The 19971-nt window shown below is 39.2% G+C and overlaps 1 protein-coding gene across 2 annotated transcripts in view; it reads right to left on the bottom strand.

Moving 5' to 3' along the window:
• Positions 1–2080: 2080 nt before the first annotated feature.
• Positions 2081–19971, bottom strand: part of CAMSAP1 (calmodulin regulated spectrin associated protein 1) — a 48058-nt gene continuing 30167 nt past the window's right edge. For both annotated transcript variants that reach the window (XM_039506397.1, XM_039506396.1), the window contains 10 exons: positions 19726–19903; positions 17244–17335; positions 16091–16175; positions 13243–15679; positions 10846–10982; positions 10527–10735; positions 10345–10447; positions 9897–10012; positions 8960–9078; positions 2081–4234 (listed from right to left, as the gene is read on the bottom strand). In XM_039506397.1, the coding sequence (XP_039362331.1) occupies positions 3932–4234; positions 8960–9078; positions 9897–10012; positions 10345–10447; positions 10527–10735; positions 10846–10982; positions 13243–15679; positions 16091–16175; positions 17244–17335; positions 19726–19903 (3779 nt within the window). In that variant the 3' untranslated portion in view covers positions 2081–3931. The remainder of the gene's footprint in view (positions 4235–8959; positions 9079–9896; positions 10013–10344; positions 10448–10526; positions 10736–10845; positions 10983–13242; positions 15680–16090; positions 16176–17243; positions 17336–19725; positions 19904–19971) is intronic.

Raw genomic sequence — 19971 nt, 5'->3', positions numbered from 1 at the left:
ATAGTTTCAAAATGGCTACTTAGAGGGGGAGAGGGAAAGCTGGGATTATGAATATGAAAAACACTGCAAATGGGAATGAATGGATAATTTAAATCCCAGGAAGTTATTCAGAGCATTCTTGGATTACTGTATTTCCAGAATCATCGTCCCTGGAAGGCAAGAGCTCCCAAAAGATCTGAGGAACAGACACTTTGAGTTACATGATGTCAATGTTAAAAAAATTATTCTGAACTTCCAGGTTGTACACTTCATCACTCTGCTGTCTAATGTGTAATTAGACTATAGTGTATGCTAAATTTCTCAAAATTATACACCAATATTTTCACTGCTGCAGTTATTCTGCAGTAAACTCTTATTCTACTGGAAATGCATTATAGAAATGGGATAACTATAAGACATCAACTACAAATGTCACAGTATATGCAAATGCATAATGCATCAACGTTAAAGTTTGAAAAAGAAATCAAGGCATGAAAAAATTAACACTTTAAAGATGTACATTCCTATTGTTTACAAAACTGCAAGACTAAATATGTATTTTCAAAGAATTATATCAACCTGCACTGCATTATATTAACCAAAAATACAAGTGGGCTGTAGTTTTAAGTTATTTTATAGTACCTACTCTCTTCTTCACCCAACACCAGACCCAATGCAAATTGACAAGTATGGATATTAAACTGCAAGTCGGAGATCCAATTAGAAGCTATTTTAAATTATTTTAGGGCCAAGATTGAAGCTTAAATCTTTTACAAATAGGTGACCACTTGTGTCATTTGAGCAATGCAGTTTTCCGTGTTTTATCAGCGTATGTGCATATTTTAATGAGTCTAAGGGTCCATACTTTTTTCAGCACGTTTTAACAAAACTAGATGTAAATATAGGTCTGGGAGGAACCTTCAGGACATTTGCTGCATCACAGAGATGCAGAAGCAAACAAAAAACAAGAAGAGTCTAGACCATTGCATCTCCAATCTTTCCTGGCTCAATGCAAATGTGAGAAAGTAGGAAAGGTGCAACCTAAACTTAGAAGACACTTACAAAACAGGCATTGAACATTGTTCTATTTTAGGTGTTAGCTTCTTTTAAAATTTGGTGTTTTTTGGAGACAGCTATTGCATACTGTACCACTCCTTATGGGGAGACGTACTTAAACTGAAAACACCATAACTAAGTCTACGGCTCTGAAGTTACTTCCACTGTTGTCAGTGGCAAACTCCTATGGATGAAGGGGCACAAATGCTTAACGGAAGTCTCAGTCTTACTGAGAATAGAAGATGACAACCTAAAAAGAATTTCTTCAATGAACAGGAGTTTGCGTTATTGTTAAGATAATGAGGAACAAAAAGGTGGGACAATGGATGCTAAATTTCTGAAAGGACCCATTTTAAAATTAATTTTAACTCCTAAACTAATAGATTTACTGTACAGTCTCAGAAAACTCATTCTATGCCTGAAGAATAAGGGTTGTGGTTTGGGGGGGAGGAGGGGGGAGAAGAGATATGCTTTACTTTTCATAGCAAACAGAGGGTGAATTCAACCTTACCTATGGAGTCATAACTGGTGCCTGAAAATAATCTCGCAGATTAATTCTGATACTCAGTTTGGGAAAATGTTAGTGCTTTTGAAATTCTGTACGATGCTAAAAGAAACTAAATGACTTGGGGAAGCAACAAGGTCCAGTAGAAAGGGGACAAGACTCAGACAGGAGACCTGGGATTTCATTTCTAGCTTTGTCACTGACTCACTGTGTAACTTCAGATTCTGTGTCTTAGTTTTTCTATATGTAAACTGGTGATAAAATACTTAAACTAATTTACAAAGTACTTTGAATGAAACATATGAGTATGAATTTTTTAAAAAACTGTTCTATGCTTTGCTGGAAGCCCCTATATGATTTTGGCCAAATGTTACTGTTTAGAAAAAGGTCAAGAGGATGATACTATGCCAATAACTATAGTAACTTCTGCTTTATAAGAATCTTCATCTATATGTAAACATAGACTAGCACATCTTTAAAGCTTATGATTAGTTCGACAGGATGTTGCAACAAAAGGTACACATGAAATAAAAAAAGAAATCTGTTAATGATTTTTATTAAATTTCAGTGCTTCATAAAATAAATATGGTATATAATATCAAACAGTGAGAAATAAAGCACAAGCATGAAAAGCATGGTAACCGAAAAATTACTCATATAATAGTGTTTAATACTTAGCACTTTAGAAATCATAAAGCCTTTAGTTATTTACACGCAACCAGCTATCTAACAAAATTTACAAAGTTGCAGCAAAGTATTGGGGGGGGGGGGCGGGGGGGACTTAGAAGACTGCAATGGAAGACCTTCACTTTGCTCTAACTAGCATTTTATCACGTACCCTATTTTCCCCCTTATGTACAAGACTCAGTTTAACTCTCATTATTTGTAAAGTTTATTTAATAATTACACTGTATTGTATTTTAGAGCTTCAGTTTTATATCTAGGATTCAAATAGTGCCCTCTGCACTAAAAGACATATATTCAAGTAACACCTCGAATAAAAGTAAACATGTGCAAACCAAAGTTATAAACCTACAAAATCCTCAGGTAGTAGTGTCAAAGTATGATGTAGTAGGAACATGCTAATGGATAAGTTATGTTGTAGCTACAGCACTCTAGTTGCTTTAAAGCATGGATATACAAGGGAAATGAGAGCTTTAACAAATAAAACTGCAAATATGCCCTGTTGCCCCCAAAACAAAAATTTGATCTGCTGAACACCACAAAGATTTTTAAGGTCATAACTCAAGATTTAATATTTCAACATGAAAAGAAATCAAAGCTGTTTGACTTATTTGGGCTTTTGAAACAAATGCAAATTTCTGTTCAAAAATTGCTTTTAAATGAGAAAACAAACCAATATATATTAATATATCACCCCAAATAAAAAAAATGTACACACTCTTCATTTTAGAGCATGCTGCTCATTCAGAATAAAGACAGGACAAAGAAAGTAGAATTACATTTCATGACATAATAAAAACATTAAAATTTGTGATCTTTAAGTGCACCATCATACAGGAGTAACGTGCTCAGTGGAAATGTTCTACATCTACCAGAATCTGTCTTTATTAAAGCAAACAAATCTTTAGGACACTACCTGAAACTGAAATAATGATAACTGTGCTCCATTCAGCTTGCCTCAAGTTTCAGTCAGGCATATTCCAGCTATTAGCACCTGTATGCTTCTTCATGATTGTGTTCCAGAAATAGTCATCTTTAAATTTGCAAACGTTATTTTTTAAAAAAGACAGACTTTGCAATCTTTCAGTGCTTATAGTGAACAGATACTCTACGTAAACTTTGTTCTGAGCAGCATGGGCTGGGGCTTTTTCAGAAATCTGAGCACTGAACTTAACGTTGGCAGCAGATACAGTACAACAATCTGATATATTATACAGTTCCTCAAAAAGATTCTCACAGGATGATTTTCCCTAAAGAACATTAAAAAACAAAACAAAACACAAAAACTCACCCCCCCAAGATCTGTTCTCAATTCTTCTACTGAAGTTCAGAGCTTGCCAACTTTAAGAGTGATGGGGAAAAAAGAGGAAATGAGGTGGAGAGAAAAACAAACTAAATTATTTCCAATTTGTACCGACAAAGAGCTTCAAGTAAAAGGAAATCCACTGATTAAAGATCTTGCTACATGCAGTCTCTCATTTGAAAGCCTCAGTAGTTAGCATTGGGCGTAACAGCAGATTTATCATTCATAAAAAAACACTGGCATTGTTCCTTCATTCTTATTTACTTGCATCCATGGCTTTTGTTTAGAAGCCTCTTAAAAATATTTATGGTTCTGCACATTTCATACCCAACTGGAGGAAAATGATAACCGTTTCTTCTTTCAATGTAATCCCATTCAGCAATCTTCTCCCCAAAAATTCAGTGTCATTTACGAGTCTGAGTCTTCTTTGGCACTGCAGGTCGCTTGGCTTGCCACAAATAGTTATGAATAGTAAGAGCATCCACGCTGACAGACATGGTTTTGGCTGGAATTACGTTAAACTGTTTTCTGTCTGAGCTATATTTATAAAGCTTGTCAATCATTTTCTTGTTGATGCTCTTTGGCCCTGTTCCAGTCAGCTTGTAGATTTCTTCAGTGTCAGGGTAGTAGCAGTAAAGTGCTCTAAACTGGCAGCCAGCATCACGGAACAAAATAATGTAGTGGTTGGCATCACACTTCTCTAGTTCCTATATTTTAAAAAAGAAAAATGCTTAGGACTGTTCATAAAGAAAACTAACAAACAATACTGAGTACTCAGTAAATTAAAGGTATGAAGACTAAAAGTTGCTTAATTTGGAATTCTTGAATGTTAAACATTTAAAATAGTGTTTTCTGCTGTTTGCCCCCCCCCCATGACCTCTGACCCTGGAAGTTGGGTTTTCCAGATATAACAGTGATACAGAGCACAGGAGATGCTGATCTGCCACGTATCAATATAATCATATTGGAGACAAGGAGAACTCATGACCCAGAAAGAACTCAATTATTAAAAGAAGAATCTCCAAGCTAAAAACAATGGGATGCAAAAACCTCATCAGGCTGGGGACAGGACAACACTTTCTTGTCAACAATTTTCACTATGCTTCTGCTTATTTTATTTTTAAATTTGACAATATTAAGTTTAGAATAAACTTCTGTGTAATAAGATTTTTTTTCAGAAGGACAAAACGGAAAAAAACAGTACCATTCAATATACAAACAGCGATCTAATTAACTGAATTTCTTCCGTATTTGACATTATCAGCATAGAAACTATACACTGCAATGATAGGATATTGCAGGGATAGGCAACCTATGGCACAGGAGCCGAAGGCGTCATGCGAGCTGATTTTCAGTGGCACTCACACTGCCTGGGTCCTGGTCACTGGTCCGGGGGGCTCTGCATTTTATTTAATTTTAAATGAAGCTTCTTAAACATTTTAAAAACCTTATTTACTTTACATACAACAATAGTTTAGTTATATATTATAGACTTGTAGAAAGAGACCTTCTAAGAACATTAAAATGTATTACTGGCATGCGAAACCTTAAATCAGAGTGAATGAATGAAGACAAGGCAAATGACTTCTGAAAAGTTGCCAACCCCTGGTATATTGCTTAAGATACAGTGATTGGATACAATAATTACATTAGGCTACAGCAGGGGTCGGCAACCTATGGCACGTGTGCCAAAGATGGCACGCGAGACGATTTTTAATGGCATGCTGCATGCCATTAAAAATCCTGCCCTGCCCAGCCCGGCCTGCTTTTCTGCCACTCCGGGGGGCGGAGGAGCGGAGGGGGCAGAAGCATAGGCATGCGCCCTAATGCAGGGGTGGGCAAATGGCCCCACTCCCCCGGTATGACAAGCCGCCAGCCCCTCCCCTGCCTTCCCCTCTCCCCTGGAGCCCTGCCCTGAGGAGGCGGGGCTGCGCGCTCCTGTGGGGCAGTGTTTGGCTCTGTGGGGAGGCAGACACGCTTTCCCGTCCCCTGGAGCCATGCCGCTGCACGTGCAGCACTCTGAGGGGTGGGGCTGCCCGTTCCCGTGGGGCAGTGCATCTTGCTCTGCGCAGAGCAGAACATGCTGCTAGGAGCTTCATGGTAAGGGGTCCGAGGCCAGGGGGGTTGGATAAGGGTGGGGGCAGTCAGGGGACAGGAAGCAGGGTGGATTGGATAGGGGTGGGATCCCGGGTGGGGTGGTCAGGGGCGGGGGTCTCTGGAGGGGCAGTCAGGGAGCAGGGGGGGTTGGATGGGGCATGGGAGTCCTGGGGTCTGTCTGGAGGGGGGTGGGAATAGAGGTCAGGGCAGTCAGGGGACAGGGAGCAAGGAGGGTCCTGGGGGGGAAGTTAGGGTGGGGGGGTCTTTGGAGGGGTGGTCAGGGGACAAGGAGCTGGGGGGTTGAATGAGTTGGGAGTTCTGGGGCGCGCGCCTGTCAGGGGTGTGGTGAGGGGTTGGGGCAGGCAGGAGCAGGAGGGGTTGTATGGGTCGGGAGTTCTGGGGGTCCTGTCAGGGGGCGGGGAGTGGTTGGATAGGCATGGGAGTCCCAGGGGTCTGTCTGGAGGCAGGGGTGTGGATAAGGGTCGGGACAGGTAGGGGGTAGGGTCCTAGAGGGGCAGTCAGGGGACAAGGGGGGGGGTGGGGGGCGTTCAGGGGGGCAGTCAGGGGGTAGGCCGTAGGAGGGAGTGGATGGGGGCAGGGCCCTGCCCTGAGCCCTGTACCCCCCTCATACATACCCAGCCCTCTGCGTGACTCCTTCACCCCCCCCCCATGACCCCAGCCCTGACTCTGGCACCTCCACACATACCCAGCCCCCCCTGCCCTGACACCTGCACCCCCCTCACATGCCCCAAGCCCTCTGCCCTGACTCTTGCACCCCCCCACATCCCCAATCCCACCCTGAGCACCAAACACGAGCTCCTGCGCACACACACACACCCCACATTCCCACCTGCACCCCTCGCACCAAATGGGAGCTGCCCAGGTAAGTGCCCCACATCCAAACCTCCTGCCCCAACCTTAACCCCTCCCCCCCGGTCATTCTAGCTCCTGGCGAGACCCTTCACCCCCAGCCCTGTGCTCAGTTCATTCCCACCCTCAGCTCCGTGCAGAGAGAGGAAAAGAATGAGCCAAAACCACTGTATGTAGGCAGGGCCGGGACCCCAGACCGGCAGCGGGCTGAGCAGGTCCAGCATCCGGTATCCCGGCTGGCAGCAGCCAGTGGATAGAACCCCTGAGCGGCAGTGGGCTGAGCCACTCAGCCCGCTGCTGAGCTGGGGTCCTGTCCGCCGGCCCTGCACAGCCCGTTGCCGGTCTGGGGTTCTGGCTGCTGGACCCTTGCCAGCCAAGGTCCCAGCTGCAGGCCCCGCTCAGCCCGCTGCCGGCCTAGGTGAACAGAACCCCAGACCAGCATCGGGCTGAGCGGGCCAGCGGCGTAAGATCAACATTTTAATTTAATTTTAAATGAAGCTTCTTAAACATTTTGAAAACCTTGTTTATTTTACAATACAACACTAGTTTAGCTATATAATATATTTTAAAATGTATACCGGCACACAAAACCTTAAATTAAAGTGAATAAATGAAGACTTGGCACACCACTTCTGAAAGGCTGCCGACCCTGGGCTACAGGGATAAAAACCTGACATTCTCTTGCGATATGAGCACCTCCTGGTGACTAACCCATAGAGGAGCATGAAGCTTTTACCTTGGAGAATGCAGTTGCCAGTTTAATATGGAAAGAGAACAACATAAAAAGTGATTTTAAAATAAATAAATAAATAAATAAGGCTCGTTAGGAGCACATCTAGACCAATCATTTTCCATCACAAGAGCCACAAGCCCCATATAAACAGAAAAATTACAGATTACCTTTGTGAACACAGGTGTTTAAATACCTGAGCATACCCTACAGAAGGTAGTTTAGGATTATTTTTAGTTGTACTGGGTATTTCAGGGAGATGGACAAGCAACTCCTGTGAAAGCCGTGTCAGCCAAAGAAAGTGATGATGCAAACCAAAACAGGAACACTGAAGAAATTAAAGATCTCAAAATATTGTCTGAATTATTTTACTGTAAAGAGACTTGGAGGAAGAGTAATAATTCAGAAAACACTGGTTTGTTTCCTGTTCTTGCACCGTCTCCATTATAATATCTTGCTCTGCAACTCAGTATCACAGGAAGAATTTCACAGTATAAAAGAGTGCACGCATTTTTCTTTTGAATGAATACGTGAATTTTTCTTTAACCCCTTTAAATTAGTCTGGCTCTAAATTGGGGAGTGGGGGGAGAGATTACTGAACTGACAGAATTCAAAGTCACAAGGGACCATCTAGTCTGATCTCCTGCATATTGCAGGTGACAGAACCTCACCTGCCCATTCCTGCAATAGACCCACAACTCCTGGCTGAGTTACTGAAATCCTCAGATCATGATTTAAAGACTTAAAGTTGCAGAGAATCTGCCAGTTATATTAGTTTAAACCTGCAAACGACTTGTGCCCCATGCTGCAGAGGATGTTGAAAAAAAAAACAAAAAAACACACGGGGTCTCTGCCAATCTGACTTGGGGGAAAATTCTTTCCCAAACCCTAAAATGTCGATCAGTTAGACCCTGAGCATGTGGACAAGACCCATCAGCCAGACACAATATAATTCTCATATTTACATCACATCAGGACTTCTGGAAATGCAATCTTTGGGCATTTATATTGACTTGCTTCACAGAAAAAATTGTTTTTAATTTTTACAAACCACTGTTTGTGATGGTGTTAGACACTGTACATATTTCTGAAACAAAAGTGAGTTTAGTTGCGAAATCTCAGCAATCACAAAGAAGATTCCTTTCTGATGCAAGCGAACCCAGCTCATAACAGTTTGTGGAAATGTGTCCAGAAATACTGAGGCAAAGTCTTTTTTCTTAATGACAAAAAGAAATTGCCTCAAGATTTTTAATGGTTATCCTTTTGCCTCATCCTTCAAATCTACTTAGCTTAAGTTTTTCTTTAATATTATCACTGTAGTATTTAAATACTAAAGTTCATTTTTCTTTCTTTAAAATCTCCTTCTGCCTAACTTTGCATCACTGACCTTCTCCAAGGAAATGAATGTGTTTTACTCACAACACACATGTTGCCAGTGGAAGCATCCACATTTTAATAAATAAAACTGAACTTAATTTTCAACTTTTCTAATAGTTTAAATAGGAGCATGCAGAAAATTCTTCCAAATGCAGATTTGGGGAAGGGAGGAATAAAGAGGAAGGAAAAACAACAGTCTGCTGTGTTAATGAAAACAACATGCTTGACTTCATAGGCATGTTATGGGAAGAGCATTCAAGATAATATGCTATTAACGAAATTATGAAATAAGCATTACAGATGATAGTTTACTGCAGGTGCATTCATAACACTGCAGTTTTAATAAATAACTACTTGCCTCTAATATTGAATTCTTATGTGGTTCATTCACTTTTCCAGCAAGACAGCAATGGGATATAGCGTTGTGAATAATTGGTTTGTTTGACTTGCTGCTGGGTTCTTTAAATAATTTTGGACCTAAGAAAGTTATGAAACAAGTTATTAACTAAATATTGTAACAAGGTAAATTTAATAACAGTTCTTAAATTTTAATTCTATTAAATAAATATGTAAAGCTAAGAGCCGCAGTTTCAAATTGATGGGAACAATGGCTTACATTTTTATGATGGAAAATATCACTTCATTAAGGAAGCATCAGGGATTTAAAAAAAATCTAAGTGAAAAGTGACTTTAAATAAAAGTTTGTTTTGTATGTACTGAAGGGCTCTACAGTCATGCATCCAGTGCATAAACCCAGAGGGGTTCCGCATTCCTACGTATGCACCTGAATCTGTACTAGAAGCTGGCAAAGTTCTAGTGGGAATTTAGGCTCCTGGGGAACCCCCTCTTTCCAAGCAACCATTTTCTACTTTAAATCCTTTTCCCATTCCCTCAGCAACTACATCAGGCAACTAACATTCTGGCTCAGCAGCTAACAACTAGGAAGCTCACAAGTAGCCACCAAGACTATAAGCATTGTGTTTATGGAACAAATTAACAAAAAAAATTCTCCCAAACTTATCACAACAATGTTGACTTTACCTACCTATTGCAGCAACTCCAAATATTGAAGGATTTTGCACTGATTATAGCAAAAAGTAATTCATTTAAAATGAAACATCTGAAGCAATTTCTATATCTAATATTCACTATTTAAATTAGATCACTGGCACTTTTGAAACATTCAAGCATTCTGACACACCTGAGCTTCCAAAAACAGGAACTCATCACACCATAACATTTATTATTTAATAATTGTTAGTTAGAAATGATTAACCTAAAATGGAAACATTTACCTGTGTACTCTGCCACTGAAGCAATTGAAGATGCTGTTGACGCATTTTCCCAATCTCTTTCTGTGTTTCTGCTTGGATTCCTGCTCAATATTGGTAAGGATTCCATTGACTCTACTCTGTTGGAGCAAAGCAGGGATCACCAGTTTGAGTTTTTTGTTAAATAAATTATTTCCTATTCACCAGACATTTTCTCTTAATGAGCAAAGCAATTCTTCTCCAGCATAACTGTCCCACCCAAAAGACGGTCAGTTTCTATCATCCCTATTTTTAAAAGATGAATACAAGGTAATGTGTATTATAGATCCAAATAGAACAGATGAAGAACCCATCCATATGCCATTTTATGCCTAATAACTTTATAAAATAAATTAAGAATTATTCATTATATCATCAACATTTAATCCCAGTCCTATTTCGTAATATAAGATTTATTTTTAATTGTCTTTACCGTTGCGAAGGAGTGCCACCAGAGTGTATGCTTTCAGGTTCAGTAGTTGCTGCTGAGGCCAAAGACAGGCTGGAACCAGACTGAGCACTACTTAGATTATCAGCTATAGGAAAGAAAGACGACATGAAATATGATTTTGCTAAAACAGATTGCGGACTCAAGTGGGAATGAAAAATACTTACGTGTGGAAGAACATTTTGTTCCTGAATCACTGTATGACTCTTCTCGATGGACAGACTTTGGCCTAGGTTTTTTGGGTTTTGATTTGGGTTTTCCAAGTCCTTGCTCTTCCAAAATTTGCTGCTGTTTTTTTCTCAAGTATTCTTGTTTGATGAGTTCTCTTCGGGCCTTCTCTTCCTCTTTTCGTATTCGGTCCTCTTCAGCTTTGCGACTGAAAAGCAAACATGGTTTTCAGAATCTAGTAACTTCCCATTTTCTCAAGGAAAAGGATAAGTTGTAAAATTATTCCTTTCTATAGTACAGTGTAAATGTTACAATTACCGGGCTTCATCTCTCTTTTGTTCAACTTCTGCCTCAAGCTGCTGTTTTCGGATCCGAGCCTCTTCAGCTTTCCGCTGCTGTTTTAAAAGGAATGCTGCGCGCTTTTTTGCTAGTTCATCTTCTGCTTTCTGTTCATCCTGCAGAATTGAATTTCCACATAAGATACAGAGCTTTGGAGATGGGAGAAGGGAGATTAAACTGGACATCAACAAATACTTGGGGTCAAAAGTGAAAACTTCAAAAAGCTCATTTCTATTCTGTGAGTACCTTGAGGAATGTATAAACTACATTCCAATAATCTACTTTACAGGTGTAAAACAGTTTCCAAATATCCTGTGAAGTCTACACTTTTCCAGACTTCACAATATAATAAGTTACGGAGTTGTGCACTACATAAGTAGTTTTCAGCATTTTTGCTCAATAAGAAAAATCTCGTGAAAATACACATCTAGCGTTCATAAATATCCAAGGGGAAAAAATCAGCCTCAATCATAGTCCACTATAATTTCATCATCAAACAAACACAATGCAGGAACATATCTTAAACTGCAAACTACACTGTGCAGTGTAATTCTCACAATGGGCCCCTGGTCCAGGACCTAGGCTCCTATGCAGTACCACAATACAGATAATTAGAGCTGGCTGGAAAACAGTAATTCCCTTTAGCATAGGATTTCAAGATATGGTTTTGCAACGATCTGGAGAAAAACCTGGACATTTCTAAATTCTCCATGTAACAAAATTACCATTCTCTGCACACCTCTACTGGGTGTTGGGGAACCTGGCAGCCCCAACTCTGAGGTAGCCCATGTGGTGGGCTGCCCTAAGGTCATGGAAGCCCTGGGAGCTTAGGCAGCTGTTGAGCCAGGAGAATAGAAGTTTCGGCTGCCAGGGAGCTGGGAGCCTGAAAATCCAGCCCATCATGAGGGCTGCTGACGTGTTGAGCAGGTAAGCTAACAGGAAACCAGGCAGGTTTTGAAACCTGCCTTGGAGGTACGGTTCTGTCAAAATTGATGTGGTCCTGCCAAATGCTTTAATTTTGATGAATAGGCTAATTCTGATCAAAAATGCTTTGCTGAAATTTTTACGACCAGTTATGCAAATAATTCTATACCCTGTCCAGCTCAACAGATGAGCAGCAGAGAAACTATTTCAATACACAAAAGACAGAATTTATGTTTTCAAAAAAGGCACACATTTGGGGGGAAAAAAACGATGTAGAGCTCCCTCTCCTCCTCAACTCACTGGAAATAGGAGGTAGATACAAGAAGTTTGTCAGATGATATCAAAATTCTCATTTTCCAGCAGCTGGGCACATGCCACACAAATTTTTCACTAGTGCATGCGTTTATATCTGCTGGGAACTTCCAACCACCACATCCATCTTTTGCATGTTTGCAACTTCCTGGTGTCAGGTAAATATTTCAAGCTACAATTATCTCAGAACACCAAATGGAGAGTCGAACAATTCAAAAATTGCAGATGAAGTATTTCTGCAACCTTGAAGAGGCTTCTTAGAGTTCCCAGCATGCAAGACAAAATGGTGGTGACAGATTGGTCTTAAATCATCTCATGGGGAACCCAATTATTTCTTTGACAGGATGTTTAAATTAACAAAAACAGTTATTTTTAATTATTCATCTCAGATAGTTTCATGTATCCTACAACAAACCTTAAAATAGCAGAATGTAGTTTATGTATCTGGAAGGTATAGACCTTTAACAGGCTTTTAAAATATTGAATTATTGTTTCCATTATTTTTACCACCATTTCTCAAGTTATATAGATTGAAGAGTATCGGATGATGTCTGGAAACTGAATCACCAGAAGCAAATGATGGTTTAATATGCCTCCAGTAGCATGGAATCTAGTCATGAAGTTAACAGATTGTTGAAATTATATCCAGCTTCATACATCACATGATGAAAATCCATCTAATGACTACAAAGTGAAAGTGAAATGTGTATTCCAGCTAATCTTTTTTTTCCTATCCCAACTTTTGGGAACAGGACAGTAAATGAGCAAGAGTAAGTTACATTGCTTGTATTACATATAAATTTTATGAAAGTATTCTTCCTACTGCATTTATCTTCTGAATACAGAGAATAAATCCTTTTGACCATATTAGTAAAAACATATGGGGTGAATTCCTGGTGCCATTGAAATCAATAGGAGCTTTAGCATTGACTTCAATTAGGCCAGGATTTCACCCATAAGTTTAAAGAACTCTCTCCTCTACAAAGAACTCTTTTCAGATTCAAATTTTATAATTAAAGTGCATCCACACTGTAGTGAGTTGGGCCAAAGGAGTTTGAGGAATAAACATGCACACTAGATTCTAATATTAAACAAATGTCTAATGATGCTTATATGAAACTGAAAGCGTCCTGTGCTTACCTTGAAGAAAAACCCTAGCCCAGACTTCTGATCACCTTCATTAATTATGTCTGTAGAGCTTTCCTGGCTTTCAATTTCGCCTTCTTCATCCGGGGCTTTTAAGTCAGACAGGTCTACTTCTATGAGATTAACCTTGCTTCTCAGTGGTTCATCCACTGGGATGTTTTCTTTTCCTGAGCCATCGGAAGAATTTAATCCTTCTTTTAAGCTGCTATTCACATCTTTGCTCATTTCAGAGATAATATTTGCATCTTTGGAAGTAGAAAGAACACATGCCCGTTGATTGCTCTCATCATGGCGTCTATAGCTATCAAAGAAAAATTTATCTTGAGAGCCACTTCCATGATCTGGACTATTTTCAAAACCAGTTTCTGTTGGTGTCCTGAATGGATTATTAGATGGAAATGGTCTTAAATGTGGTAAGGTTTCTACACTTTGTGTTGGGGTTTTAATACGTGTTGAGTTTTGATGTCTGTCTTTAGCGACTTTCAGTTCAACTGGTTTTCCAGAGCGAGGACTCCGCCCTTGACCAAGTCGAGGTGGTTTACGAAGATTGCTCATTCCAGTTGGAGAGAGGGGTTCAACAAAATGAATTGATGGTTTTACCTTTTGGTCCTGTGAGTTATTTCTTGTACTTGGTGATGGTACCGTTGGAGATTTCATAAGAAGTTCTTGCTGGTGAGAAATCTTTAATATAGCCTGCTGAAGTGTACTGATTGTTTCATTTAGTTTTTCAATGGAAAGATCACATTCATTGATATCCACCACTTCAGCACCATTATCTTCTAGAAGAGCAGCAGAAATAATCTTGCTTTTTTCTATTTCATGCATAGCAGCAGATTCTTTTGGTTTGTGTAGCTCAACAAAAGCTATGTTTTCTTGCATTTTCACTTTTGTTACTTCTTGTGAATCATAAAGCATTTCTTCTCTCTCTTCCTCTCTTCCCAGAAATTCCTCTGACTTTGAACTCAAAGAAACTTCATCTAAATCGTCACCACTGTTCCGAGAGTTTTCTTTTGCAAAGTGTTCTGGTTTAAGTGGCTGTGGAACATCAACACTTTTCCCTTTTTTAACAACATGCAAAAAAGCTGCCTTACCCAGCTTTAGTCGCTGCCTAGCAGACAGAGCCTCCATTTTTTTCTTTTGAGCTTCTATTGCTCTTCGCTTCTCCTCCAACTGCATGTGGAGCTGTACCAGTTCAGAAGCCAAAAGATTGACATTATCTTTATTTTGTCTGGTGGGGCTTTGCTCTCGCTTTTGTTTCCAAGTCGTTAATGGTGCTGGGCAGCTCTCTGACCCATCTGGTGTGGTCTTTTGGGAACTACTTGTACTGGACTTTGTTTCATAGCTATTAAGTCTTTGGAGTTTCCGTTCTGCAAAGTTAGTCATTCTGACACTCCCACTAGTCATGGACACACTGCTAACTTGAGAAATTGTACTCAGACATGGACTTGAACGTCCACTGGCATCATCCTTATCTTCGTGTTCCTTTACCTTCATATCCTCTTGTAACTTTGCTGATTCCTCTTCACCTATGTATTTAGTGACTACTGGATGGTCATCTACTACCACCAAATCTTGTTCAGCCACCTCTGCATCGAGATCTGAATCAGAATCTTGTCTCACCATAGTCCATGTGGTACTGGGAACATGTGGGTTAGTACTTTTCACATAGCTGACACTGACTTTGCTTGTTACATCTTCATCAACCTTGGCAGTATGAAGGAAGAATCCTCCACTGGATTGCTCCTGAGATGAAGGATCTAAACTGCTACTAGTTAACGGACAAGGAGCTTCTAATCCTGCCTCAGAGAGTGTCATTGAATCTGCAGTACAGGGCTCTGCAACTGCGGTGAAATCAGAACTAGAAATTGGAGTAAAAGTCCTATTGACATCATGAGCACCATGACTGCTATTTGCTTTTTTACGGACCATAGGGAGGTGCCCCTCATTTAGTCTTTTTGTTATAAAGCCCCTTTGTTTCCCCTCGCCACACTCATCCTCTTTATTGATCATTTGTTTTTCCTTTGCTGGCTTTAGGACTGCAGGCATTAAAGGTTCTAAGTAAAAACTATCTGGTTTGCTTTCTATGGCCTCACTTTGTGTTTTTGAAGACCATGCGGTTGCAACTAGGCTAGGTGCCCTGGATGACACACTCTTCAGTTCGAGGTCACCCCGGTCTGGTATTTCATCAGATCTGATTATTGCAATAAGTTCTTCATCTTCATCCTCAATTTCAACATTGTTCAGTAAACTTTTTCCATTCGTTTTAATTGATGAAGGATGAGACTGGTGTTTTGGAGTTAGATTGACAATATTTGAAGCTAGGCTGTCTTTACTGATTGATCTAGCCAGGCTAATGCTGTCACCAGATCCAGGGTCCACATCGCTACTTGCGGCATGATGAAGAGCAAATGGTGTTGGCTGAGACAGAGGCCTAGAAGAGAGAGAGCCATTAAAAAGAATCTACTGATGTGAAAGTAAAAAATCTGCAGTGACTACAACATATAAAATCTGTGCTCTATTTTGAGAAGGAGTGGCCTATATCAAGAGTGACTAGCGATACCAGGTGGCAATTTGAGATGCCTTGACCTTGAGAGGCTGGGCAGTGTTTGCCACTTTCTGAAAAAAATCACATCCCTTTAAGGCATCTCAGATTGTCATCCAAAGATCAAGACACCCAAATCACCTCTGAACATGTACACCAATGTGTTTAAATAAAGTTAAATATCCTACATATGCCTGGCTCCAAACAATTCAGACTACAGACTATTGCTGTCAATTTGCCATATAATCTAACCCCCCGCTTCTGAACAAAGGAAGTTCTTACATCAAACAGAGCAATTACCTGGGTTTTTTCTCTGGCCATGCAAGAACTGAACCTCGTGGCTGCCCATCAACTCGTGTCAAAGAATTAGAACGATGTCGATGACCTATAATATTTTTAAAATGTTTACTGAAAGCTTTGGAAATGGTGTTTTTATATTATCATTTAAAAATATTAAATACAATAAACTACACCACCAAGAGATGGCAACATAAAACAGGTAAACCTTAGTATACTAAAGCAGGAAAAAAGAAATAAAGGGAAATTCAATATTTAAAATAGATATGAAAAGTAAAAGCTAACCTGCAACAAATGTATGTATGTATGTATGTATGTATGTATGTATGTATGTGATGACTGTAGACAATATAGGTATAAAAAAATCTTTAATATCAAAGATTATTAAACAATTTAGCATTTGCTTTAATTATAAAATTCTAAACTTGAATATGATCCTTTCATAAAGCCAATTTTTAAAATCTGAACACACAGACATGCAAAACACATTGGAACTTTGAGTAGACTTGTTTTTATTGACTATCTTATTTCCTAACCCTTTTGTCAAAAGTTCTCCACACCTCTGATAAGTTGCTGCTTTCTTTTTGTGCCAAGAAACTCAAATTGTTTGTGTTCATTTCTTGTACATTTAATTCAGGAGCACACTCACTTTTGAAACAAATGATATTGATAATACTTTGCACTCTTACAATATCTTTCCTGAAGACATCTTAAAAATCCCTTTAATATCAAGAAACGTATATTGTCAATATTAAATTCTGAAGCAATCTTTAACCACAATAGATACATAAGTGACTGCATAGTGATTGACTGTAGCTTAATTCAATTTTAGATTGTTCACTTATGAATCACATGTAGTAACAAATGCAACTCATCTCCCCACCTTTCGCCCGAATTTGCTTACAAGTGAGTAGTTTAAATCTTTAAAGTTCCTCTGATTTAGAATGTTTAAAATTAAATCCACAGCCAAAAATGGAGATTTCTGCATTACCTAAATAATCAATATCATCATGTTTGAGAACTCATTCAGAATGTAATAATGCTTACATTGACATCATATTTGTACGTATGCTATATTAGTTCCTCCAGGTAAACACTGCCCTTGGCTACTTGGCTCACCGTACATTGTCATACAGATTTGAGCTGGAAGGCTTACCGGAGCTATCTTCCCCTTGCAATGATTTCTGTTGCTTCTGTCTCAAAGGCAGTAATGGATGGGATGGGCTAAAGGCAGGGCTTCCTTTGCCACTAAGGGAAAAAACAAAAACAACGTAATCACTATCATGAGAAATACTTTTCGACAGAGGTAGAAGAAAAGTGACATACTTGGAAAGTTACCTGATAGCCGATACCCTACCATTCTTGCCAAGCAAAAACGTATCACTAAATAACAGAACTGGTGAAAGTTATTCTAAGCGAATATGGAAAATTAAAATCAATATTTCAGTTACAGTATTATACATTTCAGTCTACTACTGGAAATCAAATTGACATGTATTACTTATTCACATGCAGTGATCTTAATATGTAACTTACTTAACAGTACACTGGAGACAAATACATGTATAACTAATAGAAAAAGAGGACTGAGGGAAGATTGAGTAATTTTATATTCTTAACACACCTCTTCAAAAGTAACCTAGAGTTAAGCTTTTAGTTTAATCTTATGATTAAATCTGAAAGAGAATAGAATATTAGAAAAGAAACCCAGGGAGTTTTAACCCAAATCAGTTAAGAGAGATTTTACATATCCAGAATAGGCTATTAAACTGAAGCAACCATCTGCAATATGATCTGTGCCCAAGTTAAATATATTGTCATGAATATGTGAAAATAATATACATGTAGTCACGAAAGCTACAGGGTTACAAGGCAAAACCAAAATGCCATGCTGTAACAGATTTCTGTGCTTGTTACGTCAAAAGACAAAATCAACTAACAGACTGGCTCCTAAAGTGCTACCATCCACAGCTCTGCTACCTCAACATCTTAATGGACATTTCTCTCTAAAATAATAATAATAATAATAAATAAAAATAATAATGTGAACTTTTCATACAATTTAGTGGGTTCTAAGTTAACTAACAACTCAGGAGAAAGACCTGCTTGTCATTGTGGACAGTTCAACGAATCCCTTTGCTTTACATGCAGCGGTTGTAAAAAAAAGTTAAAATATTAAGGCTGCATAAGGATTACGATGGAAAGTAATACTGAAAATAATATGCCACTGGTATGTCCCCACCTTTCATATTCCCTGGAAAGAGATATAGTAGTAATAAATAAGGTTCAGAGACAGTAATAAAATTTATTAGAAGCAAGAAAAGAAAGTGTCCATACAAAGAGAAAAGATGGGGACCATTTAGTTTAGGGGAAACAAACAAAAGGGGGGTCATAATGTATAAAATAAAGAGAAGATAAACTGGGTGATCCTATTTACCCCCTTTCATAATATATGAAAAGAGAGATGTTGATGAATTTGAAAGGCTGCAACTTTAAAACTGAAAAGGAAACGCTTACGCAACAATTGATCTGTGGGATTCATTGCCACAAGATATCATTGAGGCCAAAACCTTAATAGAATTCATAAAAGGATTGGACATTTATATGAATACTCAGAACATCCATGGCTGCATTAGAAAGGATTATTAAAAATAAAGGTTTGGAGGCATATAAACACCCTTGCTTCAGGGCACAGCCAACTTCTGAGGAGATTAGGAAGGAATATCCCCTGTGGGCAGGTTATTGCAAACTGCCCCGTTCAGGGTTCTTGCACCTTTTTTTCTGGCAGCTTTTATGGTCATTGAGAGGCATGATAATGTGCTAAATGAATCAGTGGTCTGATCCAGTAAGGCAATTTTTACACTCCTATTTGTGTCCTGATCAACATCATGTGAAGAGATGGTTGTCCTTGACTTGGTCTAGCTAATAGCTTCATAGGCTTTAGCATAGGTAAGTTCCTTCTCTCAGTCCACTCTCCTCCGTACTGAATAATGCTACTACCTCTCATAAGAGCAGTCCACCAGAAGGTGTATCTCCATTCTCTACAAAGAATAGGAATCATGAAGCTGGACCACCTCTCGAAGAACAGCTAGGTATGCTACTATTTTTGAAGGAAAACGGCTTCTCTACCCCAGAATTGCCAATAACCATTAGAAGACTTCCAGTTCTTATCAGCATGGAAAACAACATAAGAACTGAGATCTGTTTTTCCCCTCAAACATTTCTCTTGCTTACTATTCTCTTTTTCTTCTTCTGTCCATACAGTGGACTGATTTCAGTTTGGGTTTTTGTTTTGCTTGTTTCCTGTACAGTCATTCATAAGAAATTATTAGTAACACTGCCATTCCAGAATAGCTTTCATTTTTAAAAATTGCCTAACAGAGAATTAGTACAGCTTCTAATACAGTGATACTGCGATCATGATTAGAGTTTTTCACTCATGCTATGAAGATCACATATACCACTGTCAAATATTTCTTTAATCTTGAGAATTGTGCATGTTTTAGAGACTGGGTGCAAAGACCTTAAACTCACATATATAACAAAACCAGACAGTTTAGCAGTAATAGAAATTCCTAGATTACCCAACTGGAAATAGAAGCAAGACGATGAATCTAGAGACAGAAAGACAGACTTACAGATAGTCAGATTCTTCAGGGTGCAGGTAATACCTGTTGCAAGCTTCTGGGGGTAGCTGAATTGAAGGCTGCAGGTCTGCTGGACTTGTACTAGCTGGACTAGCCATGAAACTTCGTTTAGTTGCATTGGAAATAGGAACAGGTGGACGACTGCTCTTCTGCTGCAACACTGTTTTAGCTGCACATATTTGTATAAGTGTTAGCACTACTTCAAATTACAACAATAGTATTAGAAAGTAGCACAAA

Source organism: Mauremys reevesii, linkage group 19 (assembly GCF_016161935.1).
Source record: "Mauremys reevesii isolate NIE-2019 linkage group 19, ASM1616193v1, whole genome shotgun sequence".
NCBI lineage: Eukaryota > Metazoa > Chordata > Testudines > Geoemydidae > Mauremys > Mauremys reevesii.
Note: the sequence above shows the minus strand (reverse complement) of the source record. Positions and strands in the feature narration are given on the sequence as shown.